The following is a 20,353-nucleotide window of genomic DNA, read 5'->3' on the forward strand; positions in this document are numbered from 1 at the left end:
ACAGCCCGAAACACCGTGTCTGCAAATTGAGATTCTGATTTGGCTTTTATCCTAAGTCATATTGCACGACTCGTTAAAGGGTTGATTGTGACTTGTAGGATTGCTGCTTCCAATAGGTGGCGCTATAGAATACAAGTCCTCTTTTTCTCTGTAGAGGCAATTTGCATGTAAACTTAATTTGAAACTTTTGTCATAGTTTAAAATTATTTCAGTGACCATTATGGGTTTGTATATAACCACAATACTTGTCATGAAGCTAAGGTGTATAGATAGGGATAGGAGTTTATAATATACACTATGATTACAATTAATACATTTTTTCTTAGTGAAAATAGTTCATGTTATAGTCTAACAGTTTATACAAATGTGTTGTGTGTAGTGACCTGGGAGAAGGTTCTGAAAATTAGTGCAAACAAAAATACTACAATGGCTATAGTGAATGCTGAACTATCTTCAGTGAAAGCTATTCATTCTGATTAGTTGGCAAAATGTCAGCACATTCTATATGCAACAGAGGATGTATATAAAGGCTTCTATGCTGCTGCAATTTGTTAATAGAGATTGATGTTAGCAGTCAATTTGCCTAAGGCATAATGGGAAAGGTAAGAAAATGAAGTTATCCTTTCTCCCTGAATATCCAGTATAATGCTTAATGTTTTATGCTATACCTACTGTATTCCATGTATTTATTTTATGGTATAGTTTGAGACTTTGAGTTATCAAGAAAACCTAATACAGAGAATTCTAACAGTGTGTATAATGTACACTATTAAGATTCTGTTCTGTTTCTCAGTTCCTGCCGTCATCATGTGATTTACATATGGAATATGTGATTTGCATTCGTAAATTCACTTGCTGACTGCTTGCTGTTTTCTTTTTTCAACTTCTACATAATAGGTTTAGATTAAAAAAAATTCTTGTTATACACTGCATATTTATATTTTACTAGCTGTACCCGGCCACGCGTTGCTGTTGCTCAGTCTGGTTAAATGGAAAAGAAAGAAAAGAGAACGAGCACGTTTCTAAAATATTTAATTTCACAATGCTTGGTATACAATATTTTTTGTTGTTCCATTGTCTGTGTAGATATAGAGATTGTCTGGTTTGCCCACTCTAGAACACCCAACACATAGTTGTCCATGTGAGAAGCAATCCGTGTCTAGATTTAAACCGCAAAATCCTAAAGATTGGCCCTGAGCTTTGTTGATGGTGATTGCAAACGCCAATCGAATTGGGAATTGCAATCTCTTAAATTGAAATGGCATATCCGTTGGAATCATAGGAATGCAAGGAATGAGGACATCTTCACCTTTCAAAGGTCCTGTCAAGATTTTTGCTTCAACGACATTGCTCATTAATTGTTTTGCTGCAAGCTGCGCGCTGTTGCAAAGCTTTGGCTGGTTGATATTTTGCAACATGATAATTGGCATGCCGATTTTCAATTGCAGTACGTGCGATGGCTTCCCTGGCAGATTGAGTGAATTCAAAAATTCTGTTGGATAATTAACCGCTTAATCTGCTTCCACAACAGTGTTGACGACTTGTTTGTGACTGCCTCGCTTTGAATGTTATACTGAATAATATTGTTTAGTTCGTAGACATCTTTGTTCTTGGCCACAAGAATAGTTGTGCCCATCAGGCAGGCATGGTGGCAGTCTGTACCCTGTGACCCCTGTAGCCCTTTACTCTGCACAGGTGACTAAAGAGGTCGGTACTTGCTGTCAGGTGTCAGAATGGAGCCGATGTCAGGGATTGCTAGTTATGCAATTCCCTAGTATAGTGGGAATGTGGCAGGAGGGAGTGCAGAGATGAAGGCCGGCAGCAGCAGAGAAGGAGGGGGTGATCTGCTTGACAAGTTGCAGGCTGGTACCAGCCAGATCACAGGGCCGCTCCCGCTGTTGACGCGGTGGGATTTGTATTCGCATGCTATCTGTCCCATGCTGTGAGGCTCGGGCCCAGCACAGCACCCAGTGTGGAGGCCGTGACCTGCGCCTCTCCGTGCAGCCTCCCTTTCTCCTTGCTATTGCACAGTCGGAAATAAGACTCACCTGCCGGAGAGAAGAGGCCGCAGCAGCAGTGGTGCCGGAGTGCAGAGACGACCGCCTCTCAGGTGGTGGTGGTGATAAGCAGCAGCATCTTTCAGCCTCGAACAGACGGTCTCGTCATTCCTCTTCCCCCCAACTCCCATGGGGGGCATGAAAGGAGCAGAGCACATGAGGCGAATGAAGGACAGGGAGAAGTGTTTATGAATGAGATGTCACTAAGTGAAGGAGAATGCCTGGCGGCCGGGGAAAGTTAGCCTGGGACTGAGCTCTTAACACCCCTCTCTTGCAGTTGCTTTTAAGTCCAACAGCTGCTATTTAAAAACATAGTAGGTATATAAAAACATGCGTGTATTCGAATGCAACGTTGTTTCAAAATTTCAAAGCAATCGGTGAAGAACTTTCAGAGATTTAAGATTTTGAACAAACGTAGATTTACATTTTTAATTATATAGATTATGGTGTTTTGTGCTCCCAATTGAATCCTATTGAAAAGACACCAAACAAAAGTTATCATTGATCACTGAAATAAAGACATGCTGTACTTGTAAGAATATACAGGGAGGGCCATTTATATAGATACACCTAAATAAAGTGGGAATGGTTGGTGATATCAACTTCCTGTTTGTGGCACATTAGTATATGGGGGGGGGACTTTTCCAAATGGGTGGTGACCATTTTGAAGTTGGCCATTTTGGATCCAACTTTTTTTTTTCAATGGGAAGAGGGTCATGTGACACATTAAACTTATTGAGAATTTCATAAGAAAAATAATTGTGTGCTTGGTTTTAACGTAACTTTATTCTTTCATGAGTTATTTACAAGTTTATGATCACTTATAAAATGTGTTCAAAGTGCTTCCCATTGTGTTGGATGGTCAATGCAACCCTTTTCTCCCACTTTTGATACAATGATATCAACACCACCGAAGAAATGCTAGCACAGGTTTCCAGTATCCATTGTTTCAGATGCTGAACATCTCGCATCTTCACAGCATAGACAATAGCCTTCAGATGACCCCAAAGATAAAAGTCTAAGGAGGTCAGATCGTGAGACCTTGGTGGCCATTCAACTGGCCCACGGCGACCAATCCACTTATTAGGAAACTGTTCATGTAGGAATGCTCGGACCTGACACCCATAATGTGGTGGTGCACCATCTTGTTGGAAAAAGTCAGTGAACGTGCCATCTTCATTGCATAAAGAGGGCAACACATCATCATGTAACAATTTCAGATATCCAGTGGCATTGTGGTTTCCATTGATGAAGAATGGCCCCACTATCTTTGTACACCATATACCACACCATACCATCAATTTTTGTGTTCCAACAGTCTTGGAGGGATCTATCCACTGTGAGTTAGAGTCAGACCAATAGCTATGGTTTTGTTTGTTAACTTCACCATTCACAAAAAAGTTTGCCTCATCACTGAACATAATGTTCTGTGCAAAGTGAGGGTTCTGTTCCAATTTTTGTTTTGCCCATTCTGCAAATTCAGTGCGCCGATCTGGGTCATCCTCGTTGAGATGCCGCAGCAGCTGGATTTTGTAAGGGTGCCATTTGTGAGTAGCTAATATCCGCCAAAGGGATGCTCGACTGATGCCACTCTCCAGGGACATGCGGCGAGTGCTACGCTGTGGGCTCTTGCTGAATGAACCTAGGACAGCCACTGATGTTTCTTCATTAGTGACAGTTTTCTTGCGTCCACATTTTGGCAAATCCAACATTGAACCTGTTTCACGAAATTTGGCAAGCAGTTTGCTAACTGTAGCATGGGAGATGGGTGGTCTCGTAGGGTATCTTGCATTGAAATCTGCTGCAATAGCGCGGGTACTGCGTTCACCACACATCAACACAATTTCTATCCTCTCCTCACGTGTGAACTGCTGCAACATGTCAATGGCTGTGAACAAATAGAAACTTGAAAATAACTCATGAAAGAATAAAGTTACATTGAAACCAAGCACACCATTGTTTTTCTTATTAAATTCTCAATAAGTTTGATGTGTCACATGACCCTCTTCCCATTGAAAAAAATAAAGTTGGATCCAAAATGGCCAACTTCAAAATGGCCACCATGGTCACCACCCATCTGGAAAAGTTTTTCCCCTCCCATATAGTAATATACCACAAACAGGAAGTTGATATCACTAACCATTCCAATTTTATTTAAGTGTATCCATATAAATGGCCCACCCTGTACATAGGAGTGAGATCAAAATAGGGTTAGTTGATGAAGGAGGAGTCCTTTGCAGTGCTGAGCTGACTTCTAAGGTCAGTTACTACTTATGCAGTATAAGTTCAGGTGTAAGTCACAGTGTGAAGGGGAAGATAGAGGATAAAGTGGTGTCCAGTAGAGGTGTGCACAATATACATAAGCTTGTGCTGGGTATATTAATTTATTGAAGGTTTTCTCCAAGTGTAAAAGAAAAAAAATTGTCTGAGGAATATTTGTTAAAATAACTAAATAGACAAGTTTTACCTAATAAATGCTCTGACCCTCCAACACATATTATTTTGTGGTCCCCGTGTGTTTATATGGCAGCAGCAATGATGTTCTGTGACCACCCTAGCCGAACGCTCTATTTAATGTGTTCAACATGGTCAGTAATTGGCTTCAATTTGTACATGTATTGTATTTTAAACTTTAATAATGTCATTAATGATTATGATTCAAAGAGGTGAATTTGTAGGTCTTGTCACATATAGCAGAAGGGGCAGGAATAGGGGAATGGGGTGCTTTGTATTAGGAATCTGGATCTGGCAGTAATGTTTTTTGGTGGGCAAGCTTACTTTTAGTTGCTTTTTAATTCATTTTTTATTTATACATCTTTGTTTATGCAGTATTTATGCATACATTTATCATATATTTTTACAAATTCTGATGACACAATACTCACTTTTCTGTTCCATGTGGACATACTAAGTTTGGGATATGATTGCATATAGCACAAGCATATGGAGCTTAAAAGAGTAGTAGTAGTAGTAGTAGTAGTAGTAGTAGTAGTAGTAGTAGTTTATCATTAATATTATTACTACCATATTAACATCATTATGTTCATTCAATCTTTGTAGATCATCTGTGCAAGGCAGAAAGTATCTATAACACAGTATACATGGTTGCAAGTCATCAAATAGTTGTTTCTGAGTACAAATTGCTTGAAAATGTTTCCATTGGTTCTATTTTCAAGTTTCAGATTATATGAACTAACCATGATCATGCAATCTACAGATAATTTTCTATGAAGATAGAAATTTCCAGGGTCGCTCTTACGAGTGTAACGCTGAATGTTCAGACTTGTCGTCCTACTTTAAACGCTGCAACTCTATTCGTGTAGAAAGTGGAAACTGGATCTTGTATGAACACCCCACCTACAGAGGTCACCAGTACTTTCTTCAAAGAGGAGAATATGGGGATTTCCAGCAATGGATGGGTTATAATGACTCCATTAAATCTTGCCGTGTAAGCCCTCTGGTAAGTTTTTTAATTTTTTATCATCAATTTACGACGCTCTTATTACTGATTAATAACAACATTTTCTTTTACAAAGGGTCTTTCTGTTTTTTTCCTCCTGCTTTTAGTTTTTTACACTGACAGCCAATTTTACATAAGTGAACAAGGCCCATTTTTCTAATCATGGGTTACTTTATGTAGTAATAACTTTGGATTGGTTCTACAAATTCTGGTGATTCTGAGACAATTTTTTGGAGCACATTGTACTTTATGTAAGTGGTAAATTTTGCTGAGAATTTTTGAAAAATTAACAATTTTTAAACTTTGAATTTATATTTCCTTAAATCAGATATAGTTATAGTTAATAAGCAACATTTACCATATATCTACTTCATGTTGGAATCATTTTTTAAATGTCCATTTATTTCGTAAGGGTGTTAGAAGACTTAAAGCGAATCTGTCAGCAAGTTTTTGCTATTTAATCTGAGTGAAGCATGAGATAGGGGCTGAGATACTGATTTCAGGGATGAGTGACTTATTATACTGTGTGATGGTGTTTCAATACAATGGGAGTTTTATTAACAGGAGATTAACACTACAGGACTACAGCTCACATGCATCCTTGTCCAACTCCGCCCCAAGCACTGATGATCTCTGCTACCTGCTACATCTAAAAACTCTGAATTACAACGTCTGCATCCAGTAAACTAAGTGATGCGTCACTGGAATCAGGGTCTCTTTTCCTACGTTATGTTGCTCTCAGATGAGGTAGAAAAACCTGTTGTCAGATTCCTTATGAAAGTTTATTAGCAATTTTTCATACTTTCAAAGAAATTTCCACAATTTTTATTGTTATAGAGACCGACCGTATTTTTAGGACTATAAGATGCACTGGACTATAAGACGCACCCCAAATTTTGGGATGGACTATAGGAAAAAATTTTTTTTTTATAAGATGGGGGTCCGTCTTATAGTCTGAATAGGTATTTTACCTGGGGCGGCGGTGGAGCGGGGGTCACAAGATGCAGGGTCCTTCAGGAAGCCAGGCCTGGGGCTGGTGGACTGGGGCTGGGGGCCTGGTGGCTGGGCTAGGGCTGGGGGCATGGTAGCTGGCACTGGTGGGCTGGTGGCCTGGCACTGATGGCTGGCCTGGTGGCTGGCGCTTGGGGCATGGGTGCCTGGTGCTGGTGGCCTAAGGCTGGGGGCCTGGTGGCTGGCGCTGGGGGCTTGGGGCCTGGGTGCCTGGCACTAGTGGGCTGGGGGCCAGGGGCTGGGGCCTGGTACCGGGATCGGCCCCTTAATAGCGCACACAGTGTTAGACCAGCTGCTGCCAGCTCCTGCAGCTGCTGGGCTATCGCAGGTGCCCGCTAACAAAGAAAGTGAATATTCACTGTTCCCCATGCCCATTGGGCATGGAGAGCATTGAATATTCATTCTCTTTAATAGCAGGCACGCATGCTAGCAAATGCCAGAAGCCTGACAAACAAGATGGATGAACTGGAAGCAGAAATATCTACAGGTAACTATGACATAGTGGGAATAACCGAGACATGGTTAGATGAAAGCTATGACTGGGCAGTTAACTTACAGGGTTACAGTCTGTTTAGAAGGGATCGAAGAAGTCGGAAAGGGGGTGGAGTCTGTCTATATGTAAAGACGTGTCTAAAGCCTACAATACGGGAGGATATATGGGAGGGAAATGAGGAGGTCGAGTCCTTATGGGTGGAGATACATGGGGCAAAAAACAATAATAAAATTATCATAGGAGTCTGTTATAAACCACCAAATATAGCAGAAGCCACGGAAAGTCTATTAATGAGACAAATAGACGAAGTAGCAAAAAATAACGAGGTGATTATTATGGGGGACTTCAACTACCCCGATATAGACTGGGAAACCGAAAGCTGTAGATCTCAGAAAGGAAACAGGTTTATGTCAATTATCAATGACAATTATTTGTCACAACTTGTGCAGGAACCAACTAGAGGGGCGTCCCTTTTAGACTTAATATTAACTAACAGGCCAGACAGAATAACTGAGGTGCAGGTTGGGGGGCACCTGGGAAATATTTACCACAACATTATACAATTCCACATGTGCTTCAGTAGGGTGCCCAGCAAGGGAGTCACAAAAACACTGAACTTCAGGAGGGCAAAGTTTGATCAGCTAAGAGATGCCCTTCACCTTATAGACTGGGATAGTATCTTTAGTAATAGGAGCACGGATAGAAAATGGGAAATTTTCAAAACAGTCCTACATAGTCACTGTAGAAGGTACATACCTTATGGGAATAAAAGGGCTAGGAATAGGAGGAAGCCAATGTGGCTAAATAAGGAAGTCAAGAGGGCAATGAAAAACAAAAAAAGGGCTTTTGGTAAACTTAAACAAGAAGGCAGCGAGGAAGCCCTAATATCTTATAGGGAAAAAAACAAAATCTGTAAGAAATAAATAAGAATAGCAAAAGAGGAGACAGAGAGACTAATTGCCAAGGAAAGTAAAACGAATCCCAAACTGTTCTTTAACTATATAAACAGTAAAAGGATTAAAACTGATGGAGTTGGCCCATTGAAAAATAACCTGGGTAAAATCATAGAGGGCGATGAGGGTAAAGCAAACCTACTCAATAGCTTCTTCTCCACTGTTTTCACAAAAGAAAACAATTTATCGGAGGAAATGCAGAGTGATAAAGTAAACCCTCCGCTAAATATCACCCACCTAACCCAGGAGGAAGTTCAGAAACGCCTAAATAATATCAAAATAGACAAGTCACCAGGCCCAGATGGCATACACCCCTGGGTACTAAAAGAATTAAGTAATGTGATAGACAGGCTGCTGTATTTTATATTCAAGCACTCTTTATGGACAGGGACTGTCCCACTAGACTGGCGCCAAGCAAATGTGGTACCAATATTCAAAAAGGGGTCTAAAAGTGACCCTGGGAATTATAGACCAGTCAGCTTAACGTCTGTTGTGGGTAAATTGTTTGAAGGATTTCTTAGAGATGCTATTGTAGAATATCTTAATGATAATAACTGTCTAACTCCATATCAACATGGATTCATGAGGGATCGCTACTGCCAAACAAACCTGATCGCCTTCTACGAGGAGGTGAGCTCACAGCTGGACCGGGGAGAGTCAGTGGATGTTATATACCTTGACTTCTCCAAAGCGTTTGATACCGTGCCACACAAAAGGTTGGTATATAAAATGAGAATGCTTGGTCTGGGGGATAATGTGTGCAAGTGGGTAAATAGCTGGCTGAGTGATAGAAAGCAGAGGGTGGTTATCAATGGAGTAAGCTCAGGGGGTGTCAGGGTTACTAGCGGGGTGCCTCAAGGGTCTGTCTTGGGCCCTATATTATTTAATATATTTATTAATGATCTAGTGGAAGGGTTGCATAGTAAAATAGCAATATTTGCAGATGATACTAAACTTTGTAAAGTAGTTAATACAGATGAGGATAGGGCACAGCTACAGGAGGATTTAGATAAATTGGGGAGTTGGGCCAAAAAATAGCAAATGGGGTTCAATGCCGATAAATGCAAGGTCATGCACATGGGAAAGAAAAACAGCAGTCACCCATACATATTAAATGGGAAACCGTTGGGGAAATCTGACATGGAGAAGGACCTGGGCGTCTTGGTTAATAGCAAATTAAATTGGAGTGCCCAGTGTCAGGCAGCAGCTGCGAAGGCAAATAGAGTCATGGCATGCATCAGAAGAGGAATAGGGGCATATGATGAGAACATTGTTCTTCCTCTGTATAAAGCGCTGGTAAGGCCGCACTTAGAATATTGTGCACAGTTCTGGGCTCCGGTGCTCAGGAAAGACATATTGGAGCTAGAGAGGGTACAAAGGAGCGCGACTAAGGTAATAAAGGGAATGGAGGGACTAGAATACCCAGAGAGGTTGTCAAAATTAGGCCTATTTACGTTGGAGAAGAGAAGGCTTAGGGGAGACCTCATAAACATGTATAAATACATCAGGGGGCAGTACAGAGATCTCTCCCATGACCTGTTTATACCAAGGATGGTGACAAAGACGAGGGGGCACACTATGCGTCTGGAGGAAAGGAGGTTCCTGCACCAGCATAGAAGGGGATTCTTTACGGTCAGAGCCGTGAGACTCTGGAACTCTCTGGGAGAGGAAGTGGTGATGTCCAACTCACTTAAAGAGTTCAAGAGAGGCCTGGACGCCTTTCTTGAGAACAATAAAATTACATCTTATGCTTAGTTAATTAATCCAGGGATTTAATCTGATTGCCAGATTGGTGTCGGGAAGTGAATTTTTCCTCAATGATGTAAATTGGCCTATACCGCATGGTTTTTTTTTTGCCTTCCCCTGGATCAACGCTGCGGAATAGCTGCAGTGCACAAGAAAAAGGCTGAACTGGATGGACGCTTGTCTTTTTTCGGCCTTATAAAATATGTAACTATGTAACTATGTATATGTAATTGGCGAGCCGCTGCAGAAGCCGGTGGCTGTGCCTATCAGTGTGCCACTATTAAGGAAAATGAATATTCACTGTGAATATTCACTGTTCTCCCATAGTCCCGGGCATGGGGAGCAGTAAATATTCAGGTAGCTAACTTCAGCATGTGAGGGCGCATGGCAGTGACGTCATGCACTGCTCACACACTGAGATCAGCTGCTGGCAGCAGAACAAGACGCAGCACTGAAGCAGCGGGAAGGTGAGTAGAATTGTTTATTTAATTGTGCAGCATGATGGGGGTGCTATGCATACCAGGCTGGGGATGGGGTGCCATGCATACCAGGATTGGAATGGGGGTGCCATGAATACCAGGATGTGGATGAGTGGGCCATATATGCCAGGATGGGGATAGCGGTGTCATACATACCAGGATGGGGATGCCGTGCATACCAGGATGGTGATGGGGGGCCATGTATACCAGGATGAGGATAGGGGTGCCATGCTTACCAGGATAGGGAAGGGGTGCCATGCATACCAGGATGGGGATGGGGTGCCATGCCTACCAGGATGGGGTGCCATGTATACCAGGATGGGGGACCATGTATACCAGGATGGGAGGCCACATATACCTGGATGGGGATGGGGGGCATGTATACCAGGGTGGGGATGGAGGCTATGTCTACTAGGATGGGAGGCAATAGATACCAGGATGGGGATGGGGGGCCATGTATACCAGGATAGGGATGGGGGACCATGTATGCCAGGATGGATGGCCATGTATGCTAGGATGAGGATGGGGGCAATGTATACCAGGATGGGGATAAAGGCCACGTATATCAGGATGAGGAGCCATATATACCAGGATGGGGGCATACATATACCAGGATGGGGGATATTTGTTCAGAATTGGGGGACATTACCTCTATAACAGTGTCAGCAGCAGACCCCCTACCCCATAACAGTACATCATGATCATATTTTTTGCTTCAACTTTTCTTTTCTATTTTCCTCCTCTAAAACTTAGGTGCATCATATGGTTCGGTTCGTCTTATAGTCTTAAGAATATGGTATATATATTGGAAAATCCTAAAAGTTATCCTATTTTAAACAATGGGCACCTCAAAGTATTGATAATCATAAACAGGTCCTTCACAATTCTCAATGAAAAATTAAATGAAAAGTTTGAATTTTTTTTTTACTAAAATGTAAATTTAGCTCAAAATGTATCATTTTCATAAGGGATATTAGGGGAAAATGAACTCCAGCATATATTATTCAATTTCTCCTGAATGCAGCAATACATCATATGTGTCCAGACACTCCTATTTGGGCACACGGTGGGGCTCAGAAAGAAAGGAGCACTTACTTGGCTTTGGCACACAAATGTAGCTGGAATAGTTTGTGGATGCCACTATGGTCTTAAATATTTTACACTTTGATCACTTGTCTAATGCACTGCAAACCATATGTATTGCATTGCATTAAACCTATCAGTTTTAAGATTCAGATGAGAGTATGATCTGATCCATTTGCAAAACCAGTAGTATTTAGACAGCACATTGACCAATGCAAGTAAGAGTGATTGTTTACATTAACATTCTTACACACAAACTGGTGATCTGTGTGTAAAAAATCAAAGCATGCACTTCTTTGATCCATATTTTGGATAGTACTTTATCATTAAAAGTTAAAGGGAGTGCAAAAATTTGATGGCATGCATAAGTTAATATCCGTATGTCATACTAATTTCACAGATCTATTACAATTAATAACATGGGAAACTGCTTTTCTCTTTTTATTCTTTATGAAATTGTTCATGTAAAAAAATGGATACCATATGGATGTAAAAACAGGTATACGAATTGCATAAAAATGGAAAAAATGTATATATGTTTTGCATATATTTTTTTCTGGAAGAAAACTTAAAGATTTTGCATATGGTTATTTGAACCCAGCCTCACATTGACACATGGCCTTTTTTACCTATTTATGGCAGGGCCTCCCTAGCTGGCAAACCCCTAGGTAATTTTTGACCTTGAGTTGCCATGGTAATTATCGTCACCCCGCTATTGCGTTGCAGGGTGACAATGATGTGAAAGAGGGAACTTGCTCTCTACTAACCATCTAGATGTCACAGATGACCCAGTTGTTATTGATAGCAGTATCTAGGGGGTTAAATGGCCACTATGGATACTGTTATGGATTGTGGCCAATGCAGCAGGGTGTCAGTTGTAGTACACAGGTAATACAAACTCAGCTGCTTCTTGCTGGGGATCACAGAATGTTTATTTCTTAGTGCCATAAAAAGGTGGCACTGAGTAATATGGCAAATTAATGATCACTGTAAAAACACATATCTGCAAACTGTAAGGGGTCAAATAAACTATTTTATTTATTTTAATAAAACTCATGTTCCTGACAACATTAGAAAAATGTTTAACATACAGCACTGTGCAAAGGTTTTAGGCAGGTGTACAAAAAATGTTGCAAAGTAAGAATGCTTTCAAAAGTAAGAAATGTTAATAGTTTTTTTTATCAATTAACAAAATGCAAACTGAATGAGTAGAAGAGAAATCTAAATCAAATCATTATTTGGTTTCAACACCCTTTCCCTTCAAAACAGCATCAATTCATTAGGTATGTTTGCACACGCTTTTTGAAAGAACTTGGCATGGAAGTTATTCAAAACATCTTGGAGAGCTAACCATAGATCTGTCAATGTTGGTCTGCAGAAATTCTCAATGTCCTCAATGCTGTGAAATGCAGGCAGATACTGATCCATCATGCAACTCCATCAGGGAGGCATTTGATTGGTTCCAAATGTATTCTATACATAAGACATAAGAACTATGGTATCATAAAATATAACATTTATTGATAGGATAAGATAAAATAACATAAAATGCTCATAAAGGGAAAGATAACACAAACAGAGAAAGGCCAGACTTAATATTGCATGCTACTCTCTTATCTGTTGTCATGTATTTCTCACATCATTTATCGTATAGTCATTCTTTTTGATGCCTCTCTGGTTTACAGAGACATCACTGTTGATGTCCTTAGCACTTTAACTATAATACTTATCTACATATAGGTTGATATGGAGTAGTTTAATTTGCACTAAGCACTTTATTTTCTCTATATACCTTTCTATTTCTGCATTGTAGATTCAGTGGAGATCATTTTTTACTATGTGACAGTATTTTGTGGCATGTTTACAATTTGCTTATCATCATATCCCCCAGTCTGGCCATTCTCTTTTTGTGTTACCTTTCCCTTTATGATCATATTATGTTATTTTATCTTATCCTATCAATAAATGTTATATTTTATGATACCATAGTTCTTATGTCTTGTGTATAGGTCTTAATTTAATTGTGGACATATGAACACTGTACTTTCATTTGATATTGTATCCATATGTAATCTGCAGCAGGACAACGACTCCAAGCATAAAATCAATGTCATTAAGAACTAGCTTCAGCATAAAAAAACACAGACTTCTGGAAGGGATGATATGACCTCCCCAGAGCACTCTCAACTTCATCAAGTCATTCTGGGATTACATGAAGAGACACATGAGTAGATCTTTTGAAATTCAAATTAACCAGCATTGCTCAATTTTTTCCCAAAATTCTAAATATTGCAAAACCTTAACTGCCTGGAAAAAACATGTATAACCCCCTCAGGTCTCCAAAGACTCTATTGAACCCTTTTTGCGCTTTTTAATGCAAAATCTACCTTGTAAAAGTCAAAATGACCTCAACCTATCTGGCTAGAGGAAAACAGATAGTAACCAAAGGTAATCAACAACATATTTAATAGACTTTTTAGGCTCCTTAAATTGTATAAATGGTCCAAAAATCATCCCTTTCAGGGGATGGATGCCTGCCCTCCAGGTGGCATGGACGTGTCTAATATTGAATTATTGCAACAAGGTATTGTGCAAAAAAAAATTTCTTTTAACAGCACACACTTTGTGAAGTAAGCACTTCCATTCAAGCTTCTAGAACGTGGAGATTTTTCTTTTGTCTTAAAAAAAAATTGCAAAAAAATATAGCTTATGGCTTGCCTGTCTCACAGGCCAAGAAGCATACTTTCTCTGACAAGCAAGCTTTGGTTTCATGATTTTTATTCAATAGAAAAATTATGAAATAAGGGTATTAAACGACCATTGTTGTTTGCTCTGTGTCTTAAATTAAAAAATAAGTGATATTAAGGTGCTGAACTGCAGTATATCACAGATCAATCAATTCACTGTCTGGCTTCAGCAGTATGTCAAATGGCATTGTGCATTTATTCCTCACAAATCTAATTGCAAATTTTCTAAATTAGTTGGGATCTGCAAACTTCAGGACATTTGACTCTAAGTCATTTTGCAGTGCATCGATCCACTTACCTTTATATAGAAAGATTTCTGCAATCCTACATCCACAGAAGATTTGTGGTTAGTTCTCCAAGATGTTAGGAACAACCTCCCCACTAAGTTCCTTGAAAAACTACGTGTAAGTGTAACTAGAATAATTTATGCTTTGAGACTGTTTTGAAGGCAGTCACACCAAATATTGATTTTATTTATATTTCTGTTTTGTTCATTCACTCTGCATTTTTATAATTGCTAAAAATAAACTATTAACAATTGTATTTTTAAAGCATTCCTACTTTGCAGCATTTTCCCTACCTGTCTAAAACTTTTTCACAGTACCATACGTTGTAAAATATTTATTGCTAACCTAGGAAAAGCTATTATCCATGAACATGTCACATACTGCAAATATTAAATGTAAGATGTTTTGTCTATTTTTATAAATACAGGGTTAATGAGTGAAAACAGATGCAGAATTTCACCCATGCCAAATACCATATGAGTTCCTTAGTATTCAATAATTGACAGTTAAGCTCTGCGTAATATGTTAGAGTTATATAAAAATAAAGATTATTATTATTATTAGTTAACCTCTTTATCGACTGGGTCCTTGCATGGGTTGCACCTAAGAAAAAACATAATTGATGATTGGGAATAAATCAAAATATATATTTTTATGACTTTATTAATTTGACTTTACTTCACTAATTCTTTAATATTATTGTAATTTTTTCTATTAATAGCATCAGGGTTTATTCAGAATCAGGATTTACGAAAAGGAAGATTTTAGAGGTCAGATGATGGAATTTAATGAAGATTGCCCACATGTCTATGAAAAATTCCACTACAATGAAATTTATTCTTGTCAAGTACAAGATGGATACTGGATGTTTTATGAAGAACCCAACTACAGGGGACGGCAGTATTACCTGAGACCTGGAGAATATAGGAGATACACTGACTGGGGAGCTACAAATCCCAGAATTGGTTCTTTCAGATGTGTCCATCATAACCATTAAAATCTTTGAAATTCTGGAGTTACTTAAAAGAAAAGTAAAAACTGATTCGCTTCAAAAGTATCAAAAGTAGTGTACTGTATAAAATGTATTTCACTGAATATCAATTCATTGAATAAATCCAATATAGAACCTTGAAGTAATTGTTTGCTGTTATTATTTCCCTTTAATCTACAATGTCACGCAAAAAATAAAATTGGTGGAAAAGCTTTTTTTTTCTGGCTTTTGAAAACATCTGTTCCCTGGTTGTAGTTTGTTAAAAAAAGCTACTTTTTTGACTTGCCCTCCCTAGGTCCAGCAACGAGTCTCCATTGCTTCTTCTAGTGTCTGTTATTGTCTGCAGCGCCGAAGTCAGGTCAACAGTGCTGCAGCCAATTATTGAGTAGATGTCACAACACACTCAGTACCATTGAGCTCAGTTATTGGCTGACACATTGTCATCATGACATTAGCACTGCAGGTAATAACAGACACCAGGAGGAGAAGCTGAGACTCAGCGCTGGACCTGAGGAGGGTGACACATGCATAGTTTGTTTTTTAAACAAACTGCAGCGACAGTGCAGAGCTTTTTAGAAAATGGAAAACTCCTTTAATTATGCAGTCTATTTGAAACTTCAAGCTACGTCCCCATTTCTTTTGCATGACACATTGTAAGCTGATAGCAACATTTAAATCATTACGATTTGAAAGTATAAAAAAAGACATTTTTTTTAAAAAAAATTTAATTTTCAAACTTTTATTTATTTTTTCTTCCCTCATAGTTAATAATTAGCATTTACCATATATCTACAATGTGTTGGCATAAAATTTATTGAAATGTTAAGCACCTTAAATGATTAATAACCTATGCAATAAAAATCACCTCTTTGAGTAATGCCTGTAAGTAGTGAATCCAAAGCACAATAGTGAAAAATATAACCTAATGATGAGAAATACCGCTAGGTGAACAAGGGGGGACCTTTCACCAAATTTTTCATGCTGTACTGGATACATGATGTAATAGTGGCTGTAGTTCTGAATAAAATATTTATTTTTTTATTTTGCCTCACCGTGGGCAATCAAAGCATTTGACATCTTATTTAGTTAACTCTTTTTTGTCCAAATGGGCGTTACAATAATTGTAACTCGAGAGGTGTACTTTTTCTTCCTGTGTCATGCTGACCATTCATAAGCAAGCAGGAACACTGAAACGTAATAATAACACACCCTCTACTATAGCTTATAGCAGATTTATTAATATATCTCCTGGTGTAACATCCTGCATGATGAGAAAGCACAGAGGACTAACACCTTTCAGATAAGGGCCTTCAGGGGGAGGGGTGGAGGTGGTTATTCTTTCCATTGAGTGTTGTCCCCTGATTATGATTGGTCAGCATCATGAAAGGAGAAGAAGTCTATATCCCAAGGGAAAACTGTCTGATAATGGCCACTTAGACTTAGTTAACTCATTAGGTGCCAAATACTTTGGTTGTTAATATCTCGGCAACAAAGAGAATACATTAAAAAAAAAAATGCGCACAGCACGTTTTTTTCTTTTTTTTTGCATTGGGATTAGTCAGCTATATGAAACTGTTAGGATGATAGGAGTCCTGTTTGTAGGACACACACTCAGATTGTTAGCGTGGTGACTTTGTGATGAGTATACTTGGAGGTAATCCTTAGCTAATTGATCAAAGGTCTCTAGTGGCCAAACACAATAATGCTCCTACACATCTTGAACATTATCAGCTTTCTTCATCATGGAGTGTTCATTTGGACTGGTTCCCTTTATAAACTCTGCACAGTACATAAATCCATCTTTAATAACAAAAAAATCTTTAGGGCAGAGTTATCTATAACAGTTTAATAACAGTTTGAAATTAATCTGCAATCTCTGGAATGGGTACATTGGCCTCAGGCTGCATCCATGCAGACCTTAATAATTTTCCTGGGTTGTGGAGGGCACAGAACGTACAGACAGAATCATATGCATTGGCAACCTGATTAAACCCTGGTGCTAGCCAATATTTATTTACCATATCTACCATTGCATCCACTAGTGTAGTACCGTTGGACCATGTGTTTAAATGGGTAAAAGTGACCAAAGAAGACAACATATCTTACCTGATCTCCACCTATGCCACACATGTTTCTCCCTTACTCTTCCATTATTCCTTCTTATTTTGCTGCTTTAGTAGCAGTGTCTGCCAGTGCATTACCTTGAGCGTCTCTTGTCTTTGCATTCAGCTCTGAAATTCTTTCCCGGATTTCCAGAAACCGCAACATTGAACTGTGCCCGCATCAATATGACGCTAATACAGTTCAACCTTGTAATAGAGCGAGGAGCCACAGACTCATTGCTCTATCACTGTTCATGTCTTAAGCCACAGATTGTTTTACAAAACAAAGCTTACAAGCATTGCTGAGCGAGCACTAAAATGCTTGGGAACTCGAAGCTCGGGCCGAGCTCACCGTGATACTTGGGTGCTCGACCCGAGCAACGAGCCCAATGTTAGTCTATGGGAGACCCAAGCATTTTTGTGGCGGCACCCCCGGCAGTCTGCAGAAAGCCTAAAAGGTGTCCAAAACGATAGTAACAGTGCTCAAATGACATGGGGACAGCATGGGGATCGCCCCTGGAAGCATTTCTGACCCCCAGGTCACTGCTGTCAACAACGTGGTCAGAGGTATTAAGCCACTTTTACGGGCTCACAATAAAATGTTCAAAAACGAAACTGAAACGGTTTTCCTGTGAAATATGTTAAGGAACATCCATTCCAGGGTAAAGACTTGTGTATAAGGTAAAATAAATAACCAAAAACAAAAATACTCCTCCACACCTTGGGCTATGTTCACAAGTAGCATTTTTTATGCGTTTTTCCACTTTTGTATTGCGTTCAACTGTGACAAATGCATTCACCGGGAAATCTCATTTTAACATTTTACAACCTTATCTGGCCATGTGCTGTGTGACACACGCATACAGTGCTGAAAAGACATGGGAACAGCATGGGGAAGACCCCTGGAAGCATCTCTGACACCCAGGTCACTGTCTAAAAATGGGCCCATCAGAAGTGTTCCTTGCGGCATCAGAAGATGGAGACTTGCAACTATCCCCGTGCAAGTCCTTGTCCCAGGGCAGTGTTCAATTGTACCTCAGACATTCCTTGCAATGCAAGCGCAAGTATGCAGCCTGCCACCCACTCACCCCCAGGCTGCAATACCATACTGCTTGCTCGCACTTGAAATTGGGCCTTTTAGGCATGTGGAGGCGGAATCTGGCCACCACGTCATGGTTGCGTCGGTGGCCTGGTATCCATACTCAGTCCCCTGCCGCCCGGCGGCCAGGTGTCCACGCTTGGTCCCCAGCAGCCAGGGGACGGCCGGGTGTCCATACTCTGTCCCCAGCCGCCCGGCGGCCGGGTGTCCACACACGGTCCCCAGTCGCCTGGGGGCGGCCGGGTGTCCATAAACGGTTCCCAGCCGTCCCTATTTGTCCCGGTGCGCCTTATACACAAGCGCGCATACCAAAACATTACCTGTGCCCTCCCCAGTGCATTTAGTGGGAAGCAAGCCTAACCACAAACATGTGGACAAGTGACTGTGGTCAGGGAAGGTCCATCTCACTGACGCCTTCTCACTGGGTAAATATTGTGGAAGCCGGGACACAGTTGGACACTGGGATGCAACATGTCCTCCAGACATAGAGGATTGCAGGTCCTGGGTCAATCAGGCTTCAACACAAAGTTCAAAAGGTAGACAGCAGCAGTGGTCGGCCTCCTACGCAATGTGTAAATTATTCATGATCATGAGGCCATCCATCTCCTTAGCTTTCTGTTCCTTGGAATGCAAGCGCATGTATGTAGTAGCGGCTAGGCCTGAGGTGGTTAGCGTTTTGGCGCATATCCTACCTCCTCCGAGGATTACTGGATATTTTCCTGCTACTATCCCAGTTCTATGACTCCCGTTAAAACAAAGCTTCAGGTGATGAATGGTGGTGGCAAAGGAGAAAGAGCAGGAGGAACAGGGACCATTCACATTGATATCAGGCCAGTCAACCACACATGTCTTGTAGGATATGTTTCTGTTCCAAAAGGAGCGGTTCGGCTACACAGTTATAGGTCATACAGTGCGTGCAATGCCTACCAAAAATTTCGAGGCACTCCAATGCCCCTTGGAAGTGACATGGGGGTGAGAGGGCCTTAACTAAACCCTTTTTTCAATTTATAGCAACTGGGTCTCCTGTACACTGTTGGCCTAAGCAGTGAATGGAAGGCTTTCCAAAAATTATGAGGAACTGCAATGCCCCTTGAAACAGACGTGGATTACAGCGTACTAAAAACCTTCTACCCATTATTGGGGAGTGGGTCTCCCTTAGTGTTCGCCTATGCATTGAAGAGCAAAAGCTGACTAAAGTTAGGAGGAAATGCAATGCCCATTTGAAGAGTCGTGGAGGTTAGAGGTAATTAAAAACAACATTTCAATGCCCCTTGGAAGTGCTGTCGAGTTCAGAGTGGTTTAACAAGAAGGTTTTAATGCCCCTTGGAAGAGACGTGGAGTTCAGAGTGGTTTAACAAGACGGTTTTAATGCCCCTTGGAAGAGACGTGGAGGTCACAGTAGCTTAATAAGACGGTTTTAATGCCCCTTGGAAGAGACGTGGAGTTCAGAGTGGTTTAAGAAGACGGTTTTAATGTCCCTTGGAAGAGACGTGGAGGTCACAGTAGCTTAACAAGACAGTTTTAATGCCCCTTGGAAGAGACGTGGAGTTCAAAGTGGTTTAACAAGACGGTTTTAATGCCCCGGGGAAGAGTGGTGGAGGTCCCAGTGGAATAAAAAGACAATATCAATGCCATTTGGAGGAGTGGTGGAGGTTACAGTGGAATAAAAAGACAATAACAATGCCCCTTGGAAGAGTGGTGGAGGTCACAGTGGAATAAAAAGACAATATCAATGCCCCTTGGAAGAGACATGGAGGTCACAATGAAATAAAAAGACAATATCAATGCCTCTTCTAAGAGTGGTGGAGGTCGCAGTGGAATAAAAAGACAATATCAATGCCCCTT

At 40.4% G+C, this 20,353-nt stretch overlaps 1 protein-coding gene across 1 annotated transcript; it reads left to right on the plus strand.

The window, feature by feature from the left end:
- Nucleotides 1-593: 593 nt before the first annotated feature.
- Nucleotides 594-15,313, plus strand: LOC141160800 (gamma-crystallin-3-like). The gene is made up of 3 exons (XM_073645587.1): nucleotides 594-602; nucleotides 5,275-5,517; nucleotides 15,038-15,313. The coding sequence occupies exons 1-3, from the start codon at nucleotides 594-596 to the stop codon at nucleotides 15,311-15,313; spliced, it is 528 nt and encodes a 175-aa protein (XP_073501688.1).
- The last annotated feature ends 5,040 nt before the right edge of the window (nucleotides 15,314-20,353 follow it).

The sequence above is a fragment of the Phyllobates terribilis genome, unplaced genomic scaffold (genome assembly GCF_046119375.1).
Source record: "Phyllobates terribilis strain yellow unplaced genomic scaffold, ASM4611937v1 Scaffold_9__5_contigs__length_417890890, whole genome shotgun sequence".
In the NCBI taxonomy this organism is placed as follows: domain Eukaryota; kingdom Metazoa; phylum Chordata; class Amphibia; order Anura; family Dendrobatidae; genus Phyllobates; species Phyllobates terribilis.

Coding starts and splice junctions, on each gene's coding strand:
- LOC141160800 (XM_073645587.1), top strand. Junction 5,518..15,037: donor CTTGCCGTGTAAGCCCTCTG/GTAAGTTTTTTA, acceptor TTCTATTAATAG/CATCAGGGTTTATTCAGAAT.